This window comes from Miniopterus schreibersii (genome assembly GCF_964146895.1).
Source record: "Miniopterus schreibersii genome assembly, chromosome: 1".
Taxonomy (NCBI): domain Eukaryota; kingdom Metazoa; phylum Chordata; class Mammalia; order Chiroptera; family Miniopteridae; genus Miniopterus; species Miniopterus schreibersii.
In genome coordinates, this window is record NC_138101.1 from 26,846,819 (window position 1) to 26,872,966 (window position 26,148).

Below are 26,148 nucleotides of genomic sequence, written 5' to 3' on the forward strand. Positions count from 1 at the left end.
ACTAACCGGCAGCGAGCGTGCTCATTCTAAATTGATGTCAGCGAGCACAGGAAGAAGGCATAAGGATCTTCTTTTTTTTTTCTTCCAATCCTCACTCGAGGATATTTTCCATTGCTTTTCAGAAAGAGTGGGGGAGAGAGACAGACAGACAGACAGAAAGACAGAGACAGACATCGATTGGTTGCCTCCCACACACACCCCGACCAGGGCGGGGGATCAAGCCTGCAACCAAGGTACCCGCTCTTGACAGGGATCAAACCCGAGGCCCTTCAGTCAGAGGGCCGATGCTCTAACCACTTGGCAAACCGGCCAGGGCAGGATCTTCATTTTGAAGTCCTGTTCAGCACACATTGGTTCAAAATGCTGCACACTGGATAAAAAAACATTGGTGGCTTTGGTAAGGATGGATCCACCACTGTGAAAAGAAGAAAAAGAGGGGAAGATCACCTTGCAGTGGGTAAGACTGGATGGAAGTGCAGAGTCGCCTAGGGATCTTGTTAGGATGCCAGCTCAGCAGGCGTGGAGTGGGGCCCGAGGTTCCAGGTTCTGCCTTTCACAGACTCCAGGGTGCGGGTGCTGCTAGTCCATGGACCACACTTTGAGTATAAGGTCTTAGGCTACCATTTCAAAAAGCTGTAGATATTAGGTATAACCTCAGGCTGAGCAGATAAAGAAAATATATTCTCAAGTTTGAGAAGTCTGTGTTGATGAATCTGCACCAGAGGGGCCAGGGTTATAAAGGAATTTGTAGGTTTAAATAAGGAATGTGGAGTCAGGTCATGAAAGGTCACAGAGTGTCTGAAAGTTTATATGTAGGGAAATAAAGATCTGGGAGGTTTTCCATTTTAAAGTGGTATTCAAAATACAGCATTATAAGTTAGGAAATTAAGATCCTTATAATTCAGAGTTCTTGCAAAAGCTACAAGCTGTTAAGAAATTTGCTGAGAAAAACTGTATTTCAGTTCAACAAACTCCAGTCCATCTGGCATTTGAGAAGAGGGCAGTCACTGGTGCAGAGGACAATCCCTCTGGAGCTGAAGAAAAACGGACTGTTTGCCATGTTTCCTATACTCTCCACCACTATCTCTCTCTTTCTTCTTCACTGCATGACAAAAACAAGCAATTAACAGGCCACACATAGACTTGTCATAGTATTAAGACAACTAGGGTGGTCACCGTAGGCCATTCTTCATAAGAATATAGCTAAAACAAAGAAAATTTATTTTTCATGTGGATAAGTGGAAGACCCTTTGAAACCAAGTCTTCAGCAGCCAGGGGGGGGTGGGGGTGGGGGTGGTTAAGAGCATTCTAATGAGAGGTTTTGGACCATAACTTTGGTGCAATTAAATTGAGATGAACAATAGTTTGCAAAATTCAATGCAGACCATCCCTAAGGACCACGTTTTAAGTCTGTTGTAATAACCCCCCAATTTTCTTCCCTGCCATACACACTACTTACTTTCACCCTTTCTCCACACAGCTGCCAAAGGCACTTTAACTTTTATTTTTCAATTACTATTTACTTTCAATATTATTTTGTATTGGTTTCGGGCATACAGCACGGTGGTTAGACAGTCATATTCTTGTGCCCACCTGGCACTATACAGTTATCACAATATTATTGACTATATTCCCTACGCTGTACTTTACATCCCCAGGACTATTTTGTAACTACCAGTCTGTACTTCTTAACCCCTTCATCTCTTTGGGGAGAGGGTTTGGGGGAGTGGAATAAAGACGCCTTTTAAAAGCCCCAGCCAGATCAGTCATATCACCCCCTTGCTCCAACAGCCTCATTATGGAGTTCATATTTAAAGGGCCACTCCCTCAGGGAAGGCCTCCCTCACCGCAGATTGGGTTCATCCCTTGTCATAAGCTCTCATAGTAACTCTCTCTTCCCACATGGGAGTCACCTCTGTTGTAATTAATTGATTATGCGACTTCTGCTTAATGCCTTCCTCCCTCACTGCACCGTGAGTCCAGGAGGGCAGGTTTTACTCCAGCTCCCAGTGCCTGTAGCACACGGCCTTGCACATAACAGGCAATAAATGGTTGTTAAAGGAATGAATAGTATCAAATCGTATCTGCTACTGTATCTGTTACACGCATGCTTCTCAACATATCAAAATAATTTTATTTTATAGTTGCAAATATAATATAATATAAATATAATTTAGGGTAAGTATCAGTTCAATGTCTGAAGAAGTGCTCCATGGCATAAGCTGACTTTTCTAGTCATGTGGCGACAGAGCAACCTGCTGCAGGTTTAATTCTTAGAAGTGAATTAGCCTCTGAAAGTGACTCTCAGGTCTCTGCATAAAAGTCATGTAAAACTTGTCATCATGTTGCAAATCCAATAGTCAGCTTTGTTCCTTTCTAGATACTTTATTGGCAGTTGTGGCAGTGGCTTGGTTTATGGGTTTATGGGGTTACTATGACAATAGTTCATAGTACAAAGGTTTTAATTCTTATGCATGGAGTTAAAATAAGATAAACACATTTTAGTTCTTTTTAAGTAAAAAAAAAACTATTTATTAAAATAATTATGATTTAATAATAATATTCATAAGCAAAAACGAATTCTTTACTTTCATAATCAATTTTGTCATTTATAAAAACAATGACAAATATTATTTCATTTGACTTCCATAACAATTCTGTGAAACAAATAAGAGTTATAGTCCCCATTTCACAGAGAAGGTAAAATATGGTACCTAAAGTCACACATCCAGTAAATGGGAGAGTAAGATGCTAAACCCAAGTTATAAGTTCTTTCTTCTATGTCATATGGCCCTTCAGCATTAGACTATAACTTAAGAAATGAAAACCTAGGCATAATATTGTAGCTTTCTCATGCTTTAATTTTCCTTTCAATTTCTTTCAAAAACTTGAATCCTTATTTTAGAATTCAAATCTTTGGGAATCAAATGGGCATCTCAGACTATCTGCCAGTTTTAGAGATATAAAACTAAATTGAACATTTGTAGCTCCAGTTTCAGTTTAGGGTTTGAGGTGAGAAACAATTTGCTACTGCTCTCTTCTCTAGCCTATTGCTAAAATAATTATTCATAAAGTCCAACTCTTTTATCTTCAGAAATCTTTTTACCATCTTGACTTTATGCATGACAGAAGCCCAAATAGACAAAATTAAAGACACATAGTGCATCTGTTTTTGTTAGCACAGAGCTTTTATTACCTCTTCTTAATCAATAATCCTTTCAGTATTATGTCTTTGACTTTTCAGGCTAGAGCCCCTTTGATACACAACTGGCATTCCAGCATCCCTTAGCAACCCTTGTGGACCCAGAAATAGCTACAAAACTTTGAAAGAGCAGGGAGTTATAAACTCAAACCAAACAGAACATTTTTAAAAGTAAGCAGAATTTAAAGAGGTTTTTAAAACAAAGATATAAAGTGATTTTATTGCTCATTACAACAGCAAATATATCAGTTATAAAAAAAGGAAATGTTTATTTGGGCAGATATTACTTCAATATATCTATATCAAACCAACTGGTGCAGAATTACAAAAAGAATACTTTTGAAGATGTCTGGAAAACTTCCAGTTTCCAAAGGTTACCTATATAGAGGCCAAAATAGCACTTAAAAATGGTTACAGATTTTAACTTCTTCCAGTCAAGGTGGCAGAGTCGAAAAACGTGGTGCTGGCATCTTCCCACAACCACATCAAAATTACAACTAACCTGAAACTAATAGAATGTTGTACGTCAGCTGCACTTGAAAAAAAAATTAATGGCTACAAATTGGCACACCTCCTAACCCCACACATTAGTGGGGAAAAATTCTACTCCCAGGTATAAACCCAAGACAAACGAAAACACGTGTCCACACAACAACTTGTACATGAATGTTCACAGCAACATGGTTCAAAAGAGCTAAAAGATCAGAACAACTCAAATGTCCATCAATTGATAATAAACAAAATGCGGAATATCTACATAACGTACTATTCCGTGGTCTCATAAAAAGGAATGAAGTACTAATTTATGCTACGACATGGATGAGCCTTAAGCATGTTACGCCAAGTGAAAGAAGCCCGTCTCAAAACCCACATATGGTCATACGAAATGTCCAGAGCAGAGAGATCTATAGAAACAGAAAGTAGATTATCGGCTGCTTAGTTTTAGGCAGAAGGAAAGAAGGGAGATGGAGAGAGGGGATGATCGCTGAACAGCACAGAGTTCCTTTCTCAGGTAATGAAAATGTTCCCAAATTGACTGCGGCGACACGCACTTAACCTGTGAACACACCAAAGCTATTGAATGGCATGTGAATTATATTTCAATAAAGCTGTAAAAAAAAGATTAAACATTTAATAAATAAACAGATAGTAAGCCCACTTAAAGCACTGTTTTAATAATATTCCTCCTCTGCTCAGAGGCCTCTAAGCACTGAGATACTTAAAAGTATGTTTTAAAACTGATATTCAACCCTGAGAATGAAAGAACATAGTCCTCAATGCGTGTGAGCCGCTGGACACAGGACTGTGAGAATTCACGTTTTTTAAATGACAGTGGTATGACTGAGGGAGCTTCTACCAGACAGACCTTCCCGGAGATTACAACTATGAACGCTGGACTAAATACAAAAAAGCAACTACTGGAGGGCACCGGGGAGGAAGCAAAAGCAGGCCACTCTGGAAGGAGCTGAGTCTTGGAAGAAGAGAGTGGCAGAGATGAGATTCAGGGTTTTTTCCTGCCTTTAGCCTAAGAGCAGGCCACCGGTGGGCCCATGGGCAGGGCAACTACAGCTCCCGCAGAAAGCCTGCCGTGTTCCTGGGCCGACGCATTTTTTCTGTCTCCTTCTTAACTTTCACCCTCGACCTCTGCTCCGTCTCTCCCCCCTTGTCTTCATGACACCCAGCATTTCTGGTTCTTTTCCTTCCTCTCTGGCCCTTCTTCCTGTGTCTCTTACTCCTTTCCATTTTGTTGTCTTTCCCTTAAATACTAGCACCCTCCTGGGATTTGCTTTTAATGGGTGCACTTTCTCTCCCCAGATCACCTCCTGTGGCTGAACTACCACTGAGACTCCCACCATCACGACTGCCGCAGGAGCCCTGCTCGGCTTCCCTCTGCAACCTCTGGCCTCACACCAGGAACAGTGGGGTGGGGGTTAAATTCTAAAGTCAGCACATCAGCCAAAAAAGCCACGTCTAGTCACAGTTTCCCTTGAAATTGCCTTAGGAAGGCAACACGTTGGAGTTCTTATATTCGTCCATGCCCTGGCCCAGCCTGCACTGTTGAATTTCCTTAAGTTAATGCACTTAAATTATGAGTCCACTGTATTGGTTGTCCCACAGGTGTCTCCAGCTTACCATGTCTAAACTAAACTTCCAACCTTGCCTCCACCTACCTGCATCCCACTCCTCCACCTGTACTTCCTACATTAACAAAAATCAAACAGGCTGACTCCTTCCTACTTCTCCCTCATACCAATCAGCCTTGATTTCTGTTGATTTTAATGGAATATCTATAACATAGACATGAGCTGTATTTTGTTGAGATTAATTTACTTTATAAATCCTAAGTGTGGAACTTAGGAACTGACCAATAAGAAAATAATATGTAGTTTTGATGAAATAAAAAAATTCCAAAATTATTGGTAGTGCAATGAGATCTGCATCATCTTCTTGGTTTTTTTTTTTTTTGTATTTTATTTGATTGCACGTGTTGAAAAAAATTCTGATTCATAGCAATAAGTAGCTATCAATGAAAAGATTCATATTTTTCCCCCACAACAGCTCACCTTTTAACTTAGGATATTGTTCATTTCAAAAAGGAGAGCAAGATCCAAATACAAATGAATGAATCTATCAGCACCAATTACTTGGTTGCTGGCCTCTGCTCTGTTCAAAATTAATACATAATATTTAGTTTGTGTGCATTTGAGATCTATTTTTTTTAAATAGAAAATCAAAGCATAACCCTTGGGACTTTTTCCCCAGAACCTTGACTCTATGGAACAGAGTTTGAAAACCGATGAACCTAGGTGCTAAAACCCAAATCCCTTCAAATAACTGGCAAGATTCTGTGTCATTTGCACTTTATGCATCAACCTAGCTGCATTTCCCACCACTGCCCAAGTTTCACCCCGTTTCCTAAGTCCACCTCCATCTTTCATGGGCTATCCTTTTACCCTTGCTTTTTTTCCCAGCCAAATGTGACCCATGTACTACTGCCTTCTAACCTAAGTTCCTATTAACTTTATTCCAAAGGTTAAAATGTTAATGCCCCATGAAGCCTTCTGACTGCCCCAAAGCACCTTGTCTATGCCTCTGTCGTTAACATGTGTTGCCTTGTGTGACAATCATTTCTTCCTCTCAACTGTGAGTTCCTAAGAAAGGACTAATTTAAACATCCTTGAGTTCTCAGGCACTTTCAAAGTTTCTGCTGCCTAGTAATCGCTCCTTAAATGTTTTGAACGAATTAATCCATTAATTAATATTAATAGTCACTAGGAGAGTGATTATCGTGGCTAAAACTACAGATTTGCGTAAGACAGTCAACAGATAACCCTCTTATTTAGTTGATATTTTAGGTTACATAAGGACTAAGTAGAAATCACTCTTATAAATCATGTTAATTTTAATATTGACTTCATTTTTTAAAAAATAATGACCGCACTCACCACCAGAGGAAAGCAGGATCACCAGCAGGACAATGAGAGTGCAGATACATGGAATCAGGACGAGCAGGAGGAAACGAAGAACCTTAGCCGTCACCAGCTGCTGAGAGCAGCCGCCACCCACGTGATCGTCATCAGCCCCCAAGACCTAAAGTAAATAAGAAACAAGACTTTAACATTGCAAAGCAACTCAGTACATGGCATGGACCTGTAGCCTACAGCCATCCATTCAAAGCAGCAACATTCCTAAGGGATTCTGCTGTGTGTACTTTAGGCCATGAAATGAGAGTCAGTCACCGAATCACGCTAATAGATGAACAAATAACAGTACAACTGCCTTCAGGAAAGTATCCTCTGTTTCTGAAATGTTTTTCAGAAGTGCATGAACTTTTAACAATATAGCATCTTGATTTGTTTAAACATATTTGCCAATCTGGTATTATTCCAAAGGGCCATAAATAACTATGGCAAGAACTCACCTTGGCCCAGAGCTGTAAGCAAAGGCCGCCTAGTACAGGGATAAGACATTGGTGAGTAGATGTGGACACCATCCAGACTTCAATGTCGTTAGGCTCGCTAACAACAAATTTGGGCTAACCCAAATCTGCACAAATCTGGATTAAATAAATTTTCTTCCATTCATAATTCAGCAAGTTTTAATATTACTGACCATGTATTTAGTGACAAGTTGAACAATTTAAAAAAAAAAAAGGCTGTCCAGTTGGCCAACACTGATGATCCCTCAGGACATTCTCCACTGTTCACACCTCCCCGGGAGCCCATCCATGGTGAGAGGGTGATAAGGAGCAATAGCGATGGCTCAGATACAGTTCTTGTCTTCAAATATTTAAATTTTGCTTAGTTCAACCTCTTGCCAGAAATTATGTCTGGAAAGTCATTTATTGCAAATGGCTAGCTTCATGCAGTGACTTTTTCGACAGGAGTCTGAGGTGGAATTAAAAGTGATTTGAATCACCCACTATGTGCAACTCTTCTTTATACATATATATTTTTTTCATTGTATTTATTGGAGTGACATTGGTCAATAAAATTATACAGGTTTCAGGTATACAATTCTACAATACATCATTTGTATATTGTATTATGTTTACCACCCAAAGTCAAGCCTCCTTCCATCACCATTTATACCCCCCTTTACCCAATTCTACCTCCCCCACCCCTTCCCCTGGCAATCACCATACTATTGTCTGTGTCCCTGAGTCTCTTTTTCTTTGCTTAATCCCTTCACCCTTCCCACCCAGCCCCAACACCCTCCCCTCTCACGGCTGTGAGTCTGTTCTCCTTACCCAAGAGTGTGTCTCCACTTTGTTTATTTTGTTCATAGATCCCACACATAAGCAAATCATATGGTACTTGTCTTTCTTTGACTGGCTTATTCATTAGCATAATACTGTCCAGGGTCATCCATGCTGTTGCAAAAGGTAAGATTTCATTCTTTTTTACAGCCAAGTAGTATTCAGTTGTGTAAATGTACCACTGCTTTTTTATCTACTTATCTACTGATGGGCACTTGGGCTGTTTCCAGATCTTAGCTATAGCAAAGAACGTTGCAATGAACACATGTGTGCATATATTCCTTGGAATTAGTGTTTCAGGTTTCTTTGGATATATTCATAACTCTTCTGATCCCTTTAATGAAGGTGTTTCTCATGGTTCTCTCTTGGACTTAGGACTCTCCCGCATGTTCTCCTCTGACAGTTTCAGACCTTGAACTAGAACCTCTGTGTAACTGTCTCCTGAATCTCTCGAGTCCCAAACTCCCTTTCAAGTTATATCATACATTTCCAGTGCCTAGTGTGTAACAGCATCTCTCTCTCCCGTAACACTGCCATCAGCTTTTTACCAGGCTTGGGTCTCTTCCAGGGAATTCTTTTTAATCCATCCTCAAGCCTATATCCCACTTCAATCATTGTCCTATCTCTCTCCTCCTTTCTCATCCAAAATGCTCTAGGAGTTAATATTTATGGCCTAAATTTCCTCACTTACTGTTTACTCTGGTGGCCACTACAATTTGGCACCCACTTCTGTCACTTGTACCACAGCTTTCACTGTGGTTCCCAACGACTTCCATGTTGTTCCAGCCAAATGACACTGTCTGGACCTCATTGTAATGACATCTCAGCATCATCTGAGAGATTCTCAGCCACTCCCATCTTCTGCAAGCACTTTCTTCCTCTGACTTCTCTTTCTCCTACTTCTCTGGTCATTCCTGCTCTTTCCTTTCCGTAAGCTCTTATCTCACATTCACTCTCTCCCCACAATGTTACCCACACAAATGGCATCAATTGCCAGCCCTACACATGTGATTAAATAGCAAACATAGACCTTTCCTCTGAGCTCCAGACCTTTGCATCCAACTGGCCATTTGACATCCCCTCAGTAGATGTTACAAAAACACTTCAAACCTAACATGTCCAAAACCAAATAGATAATCTTCATTCCCATATCTGGTCTTCTTTCAGGGTTCCCTAACTCAGGAAAAAGTAACTGAGCACTTATCGTCAGGCATTGTTTGGGCATTTGGGATCCTTCACTGTGCAAAGCAAAAATCTCTAGCCTCATAGTTCCCACATTCTTGTAAAAATGACCATCATGTCTCCCGAGAAATACTGCAAAGGCCTCCTCTTGTCTGGTTTACCTATATTCATTCTTGCACTCCCTAATTTGTTCTCTAAAACTTATTTTATTGCACTCCTTAATTTGTGAGAAAGAGGCTGTGTATCACTGGATAGTGAGAAAAGGCAACATGAAAAATGATCCCCGAACTCAACTAATTCAGGAGATTCAGAGCCTGGAACAGGAGTTGATTATGAGAACCATGTGTCCAGTGGATCCGGCAGAGTTTGGGGGAGGCTTTGGACTTCCACAGGGACAAGTTTTGGGGATATTCAAACTGAAATACTACTGCCACATGAAATATAAACTATATTAACCAACAAATACTCATAAGATTATAAAGCTAGAAAGTACAAATGTATTCCTGCTTCTGTAAAAATATTACAGCATAAATAATACTAACACAGCTGTATCTCTCTGTATGTGTATCTATTACCCGTCTCTCATGAGTGTAGCCCAGCATCTAGAACAGCACCTGAGCACAGTCAGAAATGGATTAATATCTGCTGAATAAATGAATGAATTAAAGCATCTGAACAAAAACTGCTCTGCACATAATTATGCAAATAACTGCTGTTTTGTTTTTTTTTTTAATGATATATGCCTTAAAACGACTATTTCTGAATCATCCAAAAACACTTGGAGGAGAAAATGTATTTAGTAAGAAAGTAAAAATCTTTCCGTTCAGGGAAAATATACTAAAATTAATAAAATCAGTTTTTACTGGGACTGTTAGTTCAATTCTATGCTCACATTTCCCATTATGAGCTTTGAAATCAGTCAGAAAATTTTTTGTTTTGAAAAATAAACTGTTGATTTTATTAGACAATTTTTAAAAAATATCACCTACATTAACATGAAAATAAATGACCTTGAAACTCTATTAACCCGTATATCAGAGATCCCCAGACATTCTTGGTTCACAGCACCTTGAGTATCCAGGTAATTGTCCCAGTAGCCCTAAGTAAAAAAAGAAAAGCCTACCAGTTCCATTTATTAAACATGTTGGGCATGTTTAGTCCAACAATTTTATAAATATTTGTATCCTAAAAACTTAGTAGCCATTTGAAAAAATACTACACATACATTAAAATTTGAAAATATTTTCATGTCATTCTTCACCACAATCACTTACTAACAGGATGTATGCATCTGCTGGGCCCTGCATAGCACCTCACAGCTGGCAGTCAGATTGGAAAGCACTACCTGCTCCACATGGATTTTTGCCTGGTACAATTTTTACACAGCAGCCACCAAGAACCCAGCTTTATAAAGATAGGGTGACATCAAAAGGGATACAGCACAATTTAATGTTGAAACTCTGAACTATGTCAAGCTACTATTTCATTTGATAATCAACAAACACTGAGTGTTACTGGATTTCCCTCAAAAAATTAACTGCTCTTTGGAGGGTAAGAAATAGACTTTTTCCTGAGCCTTCATCTCTCTGGAACTCCTCTCAGGCCAGACACAGCAGAATGGAAGATTAGCGCCTCACTACAGTAGGCGCTAAGAGATACGTCTTAGAAATGGCCCATCTGTGTTGGTATTTTTCAATTCCTTTCCAGAGCTCACATTCCAAAATTATGTTAAAAACCTTAGTCTCTCCAACAAAACCTAAAATACCTGGAATCTTTAATTACAGAAGTGTTCTATTCTTTATCTTTTGGAGAAAAAGAAAATCATCAAAAATAAGGAAATTATCAAGAATTAAATTTATAAGATATTTCCAGAGAATGACACAGACTTCTGGAAAATGGGTGATCTTCTAGAGTTTCTATAGCTTAGAATATTTTGCCCTGAGGATGACATGTAAGTATTGGCCCTGATCATCAGGTTTGAAAAAGATGGATATCATTCTGCTTAGTATACGGTAGGTAGTGAAAGAAACATCATTTTCAATAGTAAAGATTAATGTAGAAGGAGATCCAAGTTCATATTTAATACATCAAAAATCTAACTAGCAACAACAAAAAATAACCTATTCCCAATTCAAAGTTTTGCTAGACATGTGCCATCCTTCACCTGCAATAGCTCGGTAAGTGACAATATTCACCTAAAGATATGGTCTATAAGAGATTAACATCAGCTTGCTACTTTTAAGGTATAGCATCAGACATAGAGATATGCTGATGTTTTTATTTCAACTAGGATTTGTTTAAATTACAACCAAAGATCAGGCAAACTTGAAGTAGTATATAAACTGTTACTGATTTAACAGAGTATTTGGAAATTTAAAGGTTAATTCTCCCTTCAAAATGTGACACTACACTATGGATTTTCTAAGATTCCAAAATGATTATATTCTTAAAATATAATTATGAAATGATGTAGCCTGAATTAATACAGGATGCTTAATCAACAGTCTGTTAATTTTAGGTGCACAACTATTACTACCCAAAGGTTGTCCTAATTCATATATCAATCTGGTGGATTTAGTAAAATTGTATTTATTGCTTTGACGTTTAAGATTTGACCAAGTCAAAATATCAAAATATCCTTAAGCCAGAATGAGAGTGTACATTTTAATGGACAGAATTGTATTCAAAATTATGGCAGAATTCAGTGGCCGCCTGTCCTACAGCAAAAGATTCACTTACAATGTTAAAAACAATTAAAAAGAAAAATTCATCCAAAATTAATATGCGCTGTTTTGAGGCTAATTTTGCACCTTAGCTCTCTAGGTAGGAAGGTGATAAACTGCAAACGCATTCACACTTTGCAGTTTCAATGGTGCAGAAAACAGCCTACGAGGATGACAAACTTATTCTGATTGTTGTGGCCTGAACAGGAAACAGAAGCTCCCTCTAAACTCTGTGGGGATATTCCACTGTCACATGTTAATGTCCTCATAGTCCTAAAAAACTGCAGATACTAAGACTCTACTTTCTAATAGATATTTGGCTTGGAAACACTGTCCTGCCCAACCTGGGGTTATATACATAAGCTATGCACACAGACATTGGTATGGGGAAGGCCTGTGGGTGGGGTGGATGCAGGGTAGAGGGGATCAATTGGGGGCGGGGAGGGGACATCTGTAATATTCTCAACAATAAAGATAATTTTTTTAAAAATGTGATCTGAATTGTCTTGTCCACTGAGCAAAAATGAGCCCCATTGTTATCTTCTTATTTAAGAAGAAAATCTTCCAGTGCAAATGTTTTCCTTTCTGTGCTCAATAAACTGTGAAAGAATTCCTTACATGAATTAAAAGTAGGTTTATTGAATAAGAGGTCAGTGACTTAGATACTTTTCAAATCAGATATCTGTCAATTCTCCACAATATTAGCTCCCACTCTACCAATAAGCACAATGCCTCCCAAGTCATCTGCCAGTGAACCCTGCCAAACTCCAATGTCTTTTGTTGTGATGCTTGTTTGTAATGTCCCAAGAGGCAGGAAGAACAAGCATCTGGTTTTCAGTAAGTCTTTTCATCCCATTTTCTGGCATTTGATTGAAGCGTACAAAGTTCAAATAACTCATGCCCTCTCTCAAAATGAAATTACTCAGTTCACACCAGAACGGCTCTGCAAACCAGCCCTGCGCACATTTTCTCCTTTGAAAATTAACATCATAACAACAGCAAGAGATAGTCGTCCCCCAAGTTGCACATTCACACATCCCAGAATGAGTGTTCAATGGGGAGACTAAATACCGACAAAATCTTTTCCTGTCGAGGAGCCTAGATAATAGTAATCCAATACTCAGGCATCGGATCACTTAGTGTGTCTGTTTTGAGGATGGCATTGTTTAGCTGAAGTCTGAAATAGGAGAGAGACGACTGGAATATTTCAGAGGCAGCTTGAACAATATTGTCTCCACCACTGAAAATCTAGGTGACCTTATAAACTCATTACCCTGTCCTGACCATGTTTCCATGTCTGCACATAAGGGAAAGAAAATAAATGTATTGCCCCAACCACAAATATTCCCCCTAAAATGAAGTTGGTAAAGCAAAAGAAAAGTAAAAAACAGTGATAATGTTTCTTTCAAGTTCAGAAAGCTCTAAGTCCTGATTGCTCTCCAGTGCATAATGGGAGTTTGCTCAATTCAATCTCCCTGGAAGAAAGTTATAATCTTTATTCAAGTGAGGAGATGTCTTCAGAGGTAATGGGAGAAACTTCTAAGGTAAATCCAGGGTTTTTTCCAGGGCAAGGTGGGAAGGGCATCTTTCTGTGAGAGCCCCAGGAGGTGACCTTGGAAGACACGGCAGGCAACTCCCTGCCTAGGCAAGGTATGTAGGACGCAGTGTCCTGTTTTGAGATGACTTTGCTCCAGTCTCAAACATGTCAACTTTATCATTTTATGGCGGACACAAGTCTTAAAGTAATAAAATGATTTCTTTTAATGCAGATACACTATCAGAACTCTTTCTGCATATATTGAACAGTCTTAAAGGTCTTTTGTGGGGGGTTTTAAAGTATTTTTTTCAGGAAACAATGTAGGCTACGGGGGGAAAAGGGAGGGTTGGGATATTCATTCCTCAGGAAATTAAATATTTGACATTTATTCATAAAAGAGTTTTAAATTCCACATCCTGATTATAAATTACAACATTTCCAAGGAAGCTATGGCAGAATCCAGAGGAACCTAACATATCACCAAATGAAGCCAAAACTATTGTTCACATAGCACTAAGGATGCTGCTGAATTCGTGCAAATCTCAGAGACCTAACTCACTGATCCAATAACGATGGAAATGTTGTGACTTTTAAAAATTGAAACAGATTGGCAAAGTGAGTAAAGGACTAAAATATTGACTTTCTACAGCTGAAAATAATCAGGGAACGCATACAAGACAAAATGGATTTTATGCTCTACGACAATCCATTTCAGGCATTTCAATGCAAAGTAAAACATAAACAGATGTTGAAACCATTTAACCTACTGAACCTACCTGCTGAAAGGAATCCTGCAGTAAAAAAAAGCACAAGTAAGGATTTCATGTCTCGGATGCAGCAGCAATTTCTGTGAATACCTGGAGCAAAAGCAAACTTAACACTCTTATCATATATTTCTCTGTACTTCATTAATATTCTAGTTGGAAAATACAGAGAAGTTAACTGTTGAGGCTTCTGTTATAAAACATGTCGATGCTACATGTCAAATCTCACTAATTTGGTGTATCCTACTCATGCGTATTTAGCACCTATTCTGTGCGCGGCGCGCTACAGGGAGAGAAAGGTGAGAAAGACAGTCCCTGTCCTCTGGGAGCTGAGCACCCAACTCCAAGGAGACACCCAACTTCACGGGTGACTCCAATGCCCTGGGACAGGACAACATCACAGATATGTAGGAAGGACTACACGTCTACCATAGGGGCGGTGTGGACTGGGGCGCAGTCGGCCCACATTGCTATATTTTTTAAAATATAAAAATTTTTACTTGCGCACCAAGATGAAACAACAGTATTTCTTGAGCACTAGTCCCCATGGCTCTCAAAGTGTGTGTGTGTGTGTGGGGGGGGGGGGGGTTGATCACAGGAGGAGGGAGGCCAAGGGGAAGCAACACAATGGACATGTTAAGCAGGACAATTTTTCACTGAGGGGACTCTCTCATGAATTTCAGGATATTTGGCATCCCTTGGCTACCACCTAATAAATGTCAGCAGTAACTCTCCCCCAGCCCGAGCAGCGTGACCCACAGCAGGTCCCCCATCACTTCCAAATGTTCCGCGGGCGCTGCCTTCCTGGGGGGGCACACGGGAGTTGCTCAGGAGCAGCTGTTGAGCGCAGGGCACGGTCAGCTCCAGGCGCTGGCTGCAAGGTCCAGTCCTGAGCTAGCGAACCGCCCCATGCTCCACAGGCAAGGCCTAACATTAGGTCCTTAACTACACACTGGGAGTTTGTCTTTTGTCCACAGAGAAACAGCACACGTCTAGATCAAACATTATGTCTTTTCATTGTGATCATCGCCCTAAGGGCACATGAAAGAGCACAGGGTTTCAACGTCAACATCAATCAAAGAGGAGAGGCATAATTGATCAGGTCCTTCAAAACCTGACCTACTACATTCAACCAGGAAACTTGAGGAAGAGCAAGAAGTGGTGTTTTAGAGGATTAAATATTCACAGAGTGATTATCTCTTTTTTTAAAGATAGTCTTATTGATTTCAGAGAGAGGAAGGGAGAGGGAGAGAGAGAAACATCAATGATGAGAGAGTCATTGATCGGCTGCCTCCTGCACGCCCCTGACTGGGGATCAAGCCTGCAACCCGGGCATGTGCCCCGACTGGGAATCGAACCGCGATCTCCCGGATCCTAGGTCGATGCTCAACTGCTGAGTCACACGGGCTGGCAGTGTGATTATTTCTTAAGCACACAGGGCATGAGGCTTTCAGCTTCGGTGGACCTGTACCGAGCATGGTCCATGTAGGATTTTAGACTTTGGACAATCTCTGCAGCCACTGTCCCCAAGCTACACATGTGAGGCTGGGCCCAGTGTATCAGGTGAGGCTGAGGTAGGATCAAACCTTCGTAGGTCCTGGAGGTGAACAGAACAAAATGTGCGGCCTTAAAGTGACAAAACGGCTGAGATCCTTTGGCTCTCCAGGAGTAGAGGTGAACTTCTAGTTTTGATTATTTGCTCCCCCCCCAGAATAGATATTGAGGAAGGGCTGCCTCAGATTCCAATGCTTGCTATGCTATTTTAAACTACATTCAGGGCCATGCAGAGAAACCAAGAAGTGGAGGTACCAACACCTCAGATGCATGGGGCTTAGTCACCAGTTTTAGTCATCTTCCTTCACATGGTCCCAACTCACTCTGGATTTGTTCATTAAATAACCTCTGACCCAGACTTTAGGTTTCAGACACCCAATTCACGGATTCAGTCAGAGAAAGGTGGCAGAGTTTGCTTCAAAACAAACAAACAAAAAAATGGGTGGCCTTATCATAGTGTATCCCATCTCCTTAAGGTGAAGTAGGAACACAACTCAATAAAAATTTTGCCAGTGCAAAGCTAAAGAGGCAACTCAAAAGGCCTTTGCATGGAACCTTCTATCTTGACAGAATCAATCAATTTCTGATTGATTAAATCGGACACTCTAACCACTGAGCCAAACTGGCTAGGGGAGGTCCAATACTCTTAAATAAGCTATTAGAAAGAGGGAGATATCAAAATGGAGGAAGAAGGGCAAGATCTCAAAGAACATATGAATTGATTGCCCCCAAAGAGGCTCGGAGGGGGAAAGTTACTGAAAGCTGGCTTCTTAAAGCTGCAGACAGGCAGTTCATGGCAAGAACAATTAGGGAAGCAAGCCTTCAAGTTTGGACGGCTATGACAAGCAGATACTGAAAATAATATTCATGGAACACACAATCTATCAGAGGCAAGAGAGAATAAATCGTTATATAAGTAGTCATTTAATTGTAATTGTGCTAAGTGCTATAAAGTACAAGGTAAATAATTTGTGGTGATGTGAAAAATGAACATAGAAAACTGACCTTGACCTTTTTATTAACACTTACCTACAACAGGAAGCAGCCTAATACTGAAACTACTTCAGTGACAAGGAATATTAATGAATATTACTAATAAGCACTCAAAATTGAATTACTAGAATTATTTCAGCCATAATTAAATAATTTACCTTCCCAGCTTCTTTCCACTGATGGTTTCAAGTGTTTATAATGTTAACACATATTTACAATATAAGCTGTGCTAAATGTTTAATATTTATGATTAGGGAGTCCACAGTATTAAGAATTGCATAACATTTCCTAAAACGATAAGAAGCTGCTGATGAAAACACGGCTTTTGACAGTATAAACCTCATTGGTCCATCCATCATATTTTTTTAATTTTGGTTTGACATCTTTCCACAGTTAGTATTCCCAAGTAATAAAACATTTAAAAAATCATAATACAGATCACCAAGAAACAAGATGGCAGCGTAGGTAACAGCTACACCCACCGCCTCCCGCAACCACATCAAAATTACAACGAAAATACAGAACCACCATCACTCAGAGCCTCCTGAGATCTGGCAGAACAGAAGCCCCACAACCAGGGAGCTGAGAAAGCATCGAGATGGCAGGAGGGGCGGAGACGCGGGCGGGTCGGGGCTGGATCTGGAGATGTGGCTGCAGGCCCACACCCGGTGCTGCGGGTTAAACCCCAGAGGGCATCTCGGTGGTGGGGGTTTCCCGGAGGAGTGAGGGGTCCCAGCCCCACAGCAGGCCCCCAGCCCAGGGCTCCAGGGCCGGGAAGAGACGTCCCCACACCTTTGGGCTGTGAAACCAGCGGGGACTGTCCCTGAGGGTCGCAGAGGCTGCGGGAGCCCCAGCAGCTCCTCTAAAGGGCCCGGCACGGACTCACTCGGACGCTCCCTCTGAGCCCAGCGCCGGGAGCAGCCTGAAAGGACCTGGGACACTCGGGGGGGAACTAACCTGCCTGAGATCCGGGCGAGAGGCGGAGGGGCGGCTTCCTCCCAGGCAGAAGGGCTGGCAGAGGCCATGGCTCCTGTGGCGAGTCCTCCCCGCACACAGCCGGCAGGCAGGCGCCATGTTTGAATCGCCAGCACCTGACTCCCACCTTTGGCCCCGCCCCCTGATTCCCGGAGGCCCCGCCCCCCCCCACCTGCAGCTCATCCAGGCCATTTCCAGGGGCTTTTCTGTGCAAGTGGCCTCTGGAGCCTCATGCTTAGGACTTTTCTAAAATCTCTCAAACAAGCAGCAGCGGGCACCATACAGCTTGATAAGTGGCCCCAGGCCTGGCACTAGTGGCAGCTGCATTGGCTCATAGCTTGGCCTCTCGTGGACACCGCCAAGCCCAGCACAAGTAGCAGCCAACTACGGTTTGCTGTGTAGCTGATGCTGGGTGCCCCTGGGCAAGGCACTGGCAGAGGCAGACTTTGTACCTCCTGGGAGGCCCCAGAGACAGTGCACCTGGTGGTCAGACTTGATCAAGCTGGATTACAACCCTGCCACATCCATGAGTGACACTCAAGGGACACACTTGGTGAACACCAAAGCCCCACTGAAGTAAACCCTGCTCCATAGGGGTGTCTCCAGCACAGCAGCTCTTTGGCTATAGTTGCAGCTGGTCCTCACAGCCGATTGGTCTGGGGGTCAATTCCTCCCAATGACGCCAACAGCAACCAAGGCTTTACAACAGGACGGTGCACACAGCCCACACAGGGGAGCACCTAGAAGGCCCAGCTCAGGTAACTGGGGAGGCTGAGCCACTGGGCCCTATAGGCCACCTACTACACAAAGCCACTCCACAAATTCCAGGAGGCATAGCAGCTCTACCTAATACAAAGAAACAAACACCTGGAAGCAGCCAAAATGTGGAGGCAAAGAAACATGTCACAAAGGAAAGAACAGAAGAAATCTCTAGAAGAGGAACTAAATGAAATAGATCCAAGCACGCTAACAGATACAGAGTTCAGAATAATGGTTATAAGGATGCTGAAGGAACTTAGTAAGAGTATTATGAAAACAACTGAGACCACTGATGACATAATTAAGTACCAATTTGAAATGAAGGCTACACAAACTGAAATGAATAATAATTTACAGGGAATCAATAGTAGAGTAGAGGACGCTGAGAATCAAATCAGCAATTTGGAACATGAGGAAACAAAAAATGCCCAACCAGAAGAGCAAAAAAAAAAAAAGAATCCAGAAATATGAAAATAGTATAAGCAGCAGCATCTAGGACAACTTCAAGAGGCCCAACATTCATATTATTGGGGTGCCAGAAGGGGAAGAAAGGGACCAAGAAATTGAAAACCTATTTGAAAAATAAATGACAGAAAACTTCCCCTACCTGGGGAAAGAAATAGACTTACGAGTCCAGGAAGCACAGAGGGTCCCAAACAAGAGGAACCCAAAGAGGCCCACAACAAGACACAGCATAATTAAAATGCCAAAGGTTAAAGACAAAGAGAGAATCTTAAAAGCAGCAAGAGAAAAGCAATTAGTTACCTACAAAGGAGCCCCCATACGACTGTCAGCTGATTTCTCAACAGAAAGTTTGCAGGCCACAAGGGAGTGGCAAGAAATATTCAAAGTGATGGAAAACATGGAACTACAACCAAGATTGCCCTACCCAGCAAAGCTATCATTTAGAACTGAAGGTCAAATAAAGAGCTTCACAGATAAGAAAAAGCTAAAGGAGTTCATCACCACCAGACCAGCACTACAGGAAAAGTTGAAGGGTCTTCTTTAAGAAGAAGCTAATGAACAAAAGAATCTGACGAACTAAGTAGATCCAGAGACACTGACACATGCAACAGACGATCATATTTCAGAGGAAAGAGGGAAGGGGTATGGAGGGTGGGAAGAGATTAACCAAAGAAGTTATTTGCATAACCCATGGACATAGTTAATAACGGGGTGAAGGCCTGGGGAGGGGGTGGGAGTGAAATGAAGGGGATCAATTGGGAGGGAAAAATGGGACACCTGTAATACTCTCAACAATAAAGATAAATTAAAATAAATAAATAAATAATAAATAAATATTAACTCTGAAAAAATAATAAATAATCCAAAAAAAATCCTAATACAGTATTTCACAAAGAATAATGTCTGTCGATTCTCTTGAGTTTCCTTCCATTGCTAAAGTTGTCTGCACTTTGAGACAAAACCAAACATATAAATGACAAATGTTTTAAAATTTGTATAATGTTATGGATGTATCAAATTTGTTTATAAAAAGGCAAACCTCTGGATCCAAATTAAGACAGACTAAACTAGTGAAAAAGATGTCTTTAAATGCTTAATAATTGCCTATCCTTGACGTAGTGACTTTTATCCCTTCCAAAGAAAATGCAGTTAAAAATTATGATTGTGAATTATGTGACTATAAGTAACTCTGTTTTTAATTGAAGAAATTAGAAAAAATTCTTCTTTTGGAATGTAAGATTAAATTGTATATTAACAGTACACTAACTTGTTTACCGCTTTCAAAACAAAGGTTGCCAAACAAACAAAAAAAACACAAACTCATAGAAAAGACAACAGAATGAATGGTGGTTGCCAGAGGGGCAGGGGGTGGGGGGACTAAGAGGGCAAAGGGGGTTAAATATATAGTGACGGAAGGAGACTAGGCTTCAGGTGGTGAGCACAGAGAGTACATAGATGTCTCATTATCAAGTTGCACAGCTGAAATTTATATAATGTCATTAGGCAATGTTACCCCAGTAAATTTAATTTTTACAAAGGTTGCCATGATTATAAATAGTTTGTCTTAGTGTAGATACAAATATAAAAAGTTTTTAAAATCTTTTGAAATTATCAAATGAAATCTATTTACTTTTTCCCCCTTTTAAAAAATTTGAAACAACCACATAATTATAGAGAAGTTGGAAGTACAGTACAAATAACCTTTTATCTGAACCATTTGATACTGAATTGCTAACCAGATGCCCTATCACTCTGAAAAAAATTAGTGGGTGTTTCCTACAAACAAGGACATTCTCCTACATAATCACAGGAAATTACATTGATGCATTTGCTACCATCGAACTCTCAGAGCCCATTCAAGTTTTGCCAGTAGTCCCAATAATATCCCTTACAGCAAAAGGGTCTAACTTAGACTCACATTTTCATGTGTCTTGGTTTCCTTCAATCTTCCTTTGACTTCCATGACTTTGATACTTTTGTAAATTACAGGCCAGTTATTTGCAGAACGTTCTTAGTTGTGGTTTAGGATTAAATTCAGACATCTTTAGCAGCAATATCACAAACTCGATACTACATTCTCACTGCATCCTATCAATTTGTCCCTTTACTAATGGTAATCATATTAATCACATGGTAAAGACGGTGTCTGCCAAGCCTCCCTGCTGTAATATTACTTTCCCCCTTCCTCCCATCCAGGTAATCAATAAGTATTTTATGGCGAGATATTAAAGTTATGTAAATATCCCATCTCTTCAAACTTTCAGTTAATTCTGTCCTTTATTCACATATGCATGGACTCCTGGTTTCCTATTTTATTCAATGGTTTGTAATCTGTTTCTATCATTATTTATGTTGATGGTCAAATTGCCCTCCATTTGGCTCGTGGGAGCCAATTCAAGCTGGCTTCTGTGTCCCGTTAACAGGAACCCATAACTTTGGACTTTCTTTGCCTCATCGTTGGAATCAGCCATTTCTCCAAGGAGCTTGGTTCCTTTTTGTAGAAAATGGTATTTAAAACCAAGATCTGGGTGTTCCTTGGTACTCACAGGGCATGCTATTTACACATTTACATTTATACTTAAAACTAAATTATAGTTGGCATACAATACTGTACAAATTTGGGGTGTATAACATAGTGCTTTGACATTCTTATCCCTTATGATGCTACCACGGTAAGTCTAGTAACCATCTGTTACCACACAAAGTTACTATGATAATATTGACTATTTTCCCCATACTGTACATTATATGCCCATGACTTATTTTTTAATAACTGGAGGTTTGTACCTCTTAAAACCATTTACCCTTTTCACCTGCCCCCTAAACCCCCTCAGTTCTATATCTACCTTTACATGTTGAAACATATACATTTACGCTCATATCTCCAACTCTAATCCCATTGTCACAGGCTTCTAGATGTAGTTTTCTACCTTTCTTTATCTTTAACTTTTTTCCAACAGCAAGAGGCCTGGCTTATTCTTAATATTCTTAATTATTTGAGCAGTCCCGCAGTCCGTAACGCATCTTCCACTGTCCCAGCACCATGCGCTGTGAGGGTGCCATGGTCACCTTGCGGGAGCTCCCGCATCCCGCCCGGCTCGCCCGCGCATCCACGCCTTCCTCCTCCTGCTCAGGCTCTGCCCCCCCAAGGCGTCCTCACCTGCGGGGTCTCAGCCGCTGCGCTGCCCTTCTGGGCACCTTGGGGAGCCCGCCTGGCTGCGCCCACAGGACAAATTCAGGACTCAGTTGTTCACCAATGGGCCAGGAATAGGAAAATCCAAACAAAGGTTTGAAGTCTGTAGAAAGCAATCGATGCTATTCCTTTTGTCACTCTTTTCTCACTTACAACATAAAAGAGGAATAAAATCACAAGATCTGGATCCTTCAGCCTTCTTGGATACTTTTTTATAATTGATTTGAGGGAGAGGAAGGGAGAGAAGCATCGATTCATTGTTCTACTTATTCATGCATTCACTGGTAGGATTCTTGTATGCGCCCTGACCAGGGATCGAACCCACAACCTTGGTGTATTTGGACAATGTTCTAACCAACTGAGCTACCTGGCCAGGGGCCTTCTCGGCTTCTTTTAAGTCAGTAGGTTGTGAGCTTGTGTGTTTCGTGTTTTATGCTCCAGCAGCCAGACCATCACAGAAGCTCTGCATTGATTTCTTCCTCTCACACTGACCTAGTTCCCAACCTCACCGCACAGAATTCAGCACTCTATTAAGGGGGAAAAAGTCAAGTTGGATAATGTTATATTTTTGCTTTCTTTGCGAAATATAAGTGGAAAAACAACAAACTTTTTTAAAGAAAAGCCCGAGTTTAAAATTTTTTAAAAGTCATTTTTTTTAAATTAAAGTATTACTTTAATACTTTAAACCATCCCATGGGTTTTGTTTACTTCCATTAAGGAGAATAAATAGTTTTTCTGGGTCACGGGGATGTAAAGCACAGCATAGGAAACATAGTCAATAATATTGTAATAACTCTGTATGGTGCCAGCTGGGTACTAGACTTATCAGGGGAATCACTTCGTAAGTTATATAAATGTCTAATCACTATGTTGTACACCTGAAACTAATATAATGTTGTATGTCAGCTGCAATTGGAAAATTAAAAAATTTTAAATAGCTTTTCTGGGAAGAAGGCACTTCTCACCAAAGCTCTCTTCAAGGAGGGAGAGGGTTGCCTGCTTTTAGGAGTTTCTGACATGAGATGATTGGAGAGTCTTGTTAGTTAGGAACATAGAGAGCATTTTTGTTCCTCTTCTTAACATTCAGCTGATAGAGGTAAAGTTAAAACAATACAAACAGAACCATAGGCGCTATCAGGAGGGATCAAACAGGCTAGCTGAGGGTGTCCCAGGGTGACCCAGACCCAGAGCACACACGGCAGCACATCCGAGTCCTCTCTGCGGGTCCTTCCTTCCAAGGGGCCACTTCGCTTGCTCACCAAGGCCACCTTCAGCAAGGCTCATCTGTTTATTTCGGAAAGGTTGGGAAGCTCGGCTTTACTGTTGTGCAGGAGAAGGCAGAATAAGAATTGCCATAGGCCAGGTAGGACTATAGTTACCATGTCTGGGTTTTAAACTGAATAAACATAAAGAGCGGGGGCGGCGGGGCGGGGGGGGGGGTGCTGGTCTCTCCAGTTTGCCCTGACTCTTCCAGGGAATGGACTGGGCTCACCAGGCAGTCCTTCAGCCATTCCCTGCTCAATCCTCCCACCTCCACCCCACACCCAGAATTGGTCGCCCCAAGTGGGCAGCTGGGGTATGAGAGCTTTGAGGGGCCTCCCCAGGGCTATTTTTAACTGGGTATTTTCTGCTGGTTGACTTTCCACTGGGGCAGCTCCAGATCTGGGGGACTCACTCCAGCTGGGAAATCTGAGAAGTCAGCTGGCCTGTGGCAAATGAGATATTTTTAGCTGAGACTTGGGGATCTCCGGATTGTCATCTACTTTAGACCTCAGGGTGGGAGACACAAAACAGAGCCAAGCAAGAGGAGTGGTGCTGACTCTGAAGTCCCTCAGCAGCAATGGCTGAGCTTATTGCTGGAACAGGACTCGGTGTCCCCGGTGGGGGAGGGAATGGAGGCCTGAAGGTCTTTCCCTGCACAGGTGGAGGCGAGGCCTGGGAGTTCCTCTTGCGAACTTGGGGTTTGGAGGGGCTCTCCCACACCTACTTGCCTACCTGCCAGCCTGCCTGCCTGCTGCATCAGCGTCACCTGGAACCGGTTAGAGATGCAAATTCTTGGGCCCCACCCCAGACCTACAAGTTAGAAATTCTGGCAGAGGGCCCCAGCCATCTGTGGTGTATCAGGCTCTCCAGGTGATTCTCACACACATTAAACTCTGAGAATTACTGGCCTAACCACATATTCACTAACATTCATAGATAAAGGTATAAAGAGTTCAACTTTATCCCTACCAAACCCACATGGCAGTATATTTTTAAATTAATAGACATTATATTTAGCACATTTTTAGAGTTACAAAAATATCGAGCAGATAGTAAAGGGAGACAGTAACTTTCTAAGCCATTGTTTTCTCCTGTGTTGTTCCCTAATGTGAAAAACCTTTTACTCCTGTTCATCCTCAAGGGTAGTGATAAGATACCAAGTGTTTGCTACCAAAGGCTACAGTCGAGTCAGTGTAAGAAACAGCCCCGGGTGCTCAGGGAGGGGGCGGCAGTGCACACCAGCCCTAGGAATGACTGAGTGTACCCGGGTGCCCTCGGCCAAGCCGAGACGAAGCCAACTGCAACTATCTACCATGTGGCCAGGGGAATGCCTTCTCAAAAGGGTCTCGGGCCCAGCCGCCACAGCTCAGCAGTTGAGCATCGACCTATGATCCAGGAGATCTTGGTTCGATTCCTGGTCAGGGGACATGCAGGAGGCAGCCGATCAATGACCCTCGCTCATCATTGATGTTTCTCTCTCTCTCTCTCTCTTCCTCTCTCTGAAATCAATAAAGACATATTTTTAAAAAGGGGGGATGAAGAATATCTTGAAAATGATGTTACTATTAGAGTATTAGTAATGTATTAGTTTCCCATGGCTGCTATAACAAATTGCCACAGTGGCTTACAACACAAACCCATTCTCTTGGAATCCTGGAGGTGAGAAGTCTGAAATCAGTTGCACTGGGCAGAGTCAAGCTGTGGTCAGAGCTGCTTCCTTCCGAGTGCTCTGAGGGAGGATCTGTTTCCTTGCCTTTTTCAGCTTCCGATGGCTGCCTATCTGCTTCCCTCGGCTGGCGGCCCATCCTGCCTCTTCAGAGCACATCTCTCCCATCTCTGCACCCTCATCTTATTACCTTCTCCTCTGACTCCCACCCTCCTGCCTCCCTCTTATGAGGACACTGTGATCACATCACACCCTCACAGATCACCCGGGATAATCGCCCCATCTCAAAAGCCTTAACCAACCACAGGTGCAAAGTCCCTTTTGCCAATTAAGGTGGCACTTACAGGTCTCGGGGATTAGGATGGGGATATATTTGGGGGACCGTTATTCAAATGCTACATGCCTGGTGACTCTATACTGTGTAACGTGGTAGACTCGAGCCACAGTGATTATTGAGCACTTGCAATGTGACTCATCTGAACTGAAACATGCTACAAGAGTATTGGAGTGTAAAGACTTAGCATGGCCCTAGCTGGTTTGGCTCAGTGACTAGAGTGTCAGGCCGCCGACTGAAGGGTCGCGGGTTCCAGCCAAGGGCACATACCTCAATCGCAGGCTCGATCCCGGGCTCTGGTCAGGGCGCCTGCCAGAGGCAACCAATTGATGTGTCTCTCACATGGATGTTCCTCCCCCCTCCCCTTCCACTCTCTCTCTGAAAAGCAATGGAAAAAATTATCCTCAGGTAAGGATTAAAAAAAAAGACTTAGTATGAAAAAAAAGGAAGTAAAATATTTCACTAATAATTTTCATACTCATTCCATACTAAAATGATAAAATGTTAGATATGTTGAATTAAATAAATTATTAAAATCACACTTCTCTGTTTGTTTTTGCTTTTCAAATATAGCTACCAGAGAGTTTTAAATTACACATGTGGCTGACGTTGTATTTCTGTTGGACGGTGATACTATAGACCATAAAGGAAGCAGGGTGGTGTTAAATTCCAGCTGTTTTATATTTGTCTTACTTGTAATTATAAGGGAGCCTAGACTTTGAAAACAACATTTCTTCTTTCGACCTTCTCTAGGGGAGCAACTGACTACATGGAATTGA

The 26,148-nt window shown here is 41.6% G+C and overlaps 1 protein-coding gene across 3 annotated transcripts in view; it reads right to left on the minus strand.

Annotated features, from left to right (window-relative positions):
• The window catches only part of CORIN (corin, serine peptidase), a 179,065-nt gene that overhangs the window by 145,656 nt on the left and 7,261 nt on the right, over positions 1-26,148 (minus strand). For all 3 annotated transcript variants that reach the window (XM_081139845.1, XM_081139846.1, XM_081139847.1), the window contains exon 2: positions 6,649-6,793. In XM_081139845.1, the coding sequence (XP_080995971.1) occupies positions 6,649-6,793 (145 nt within the window). The remainder of the gene's footprint in view (positions 1-6,648; positions 6,794-26,148) is intronic.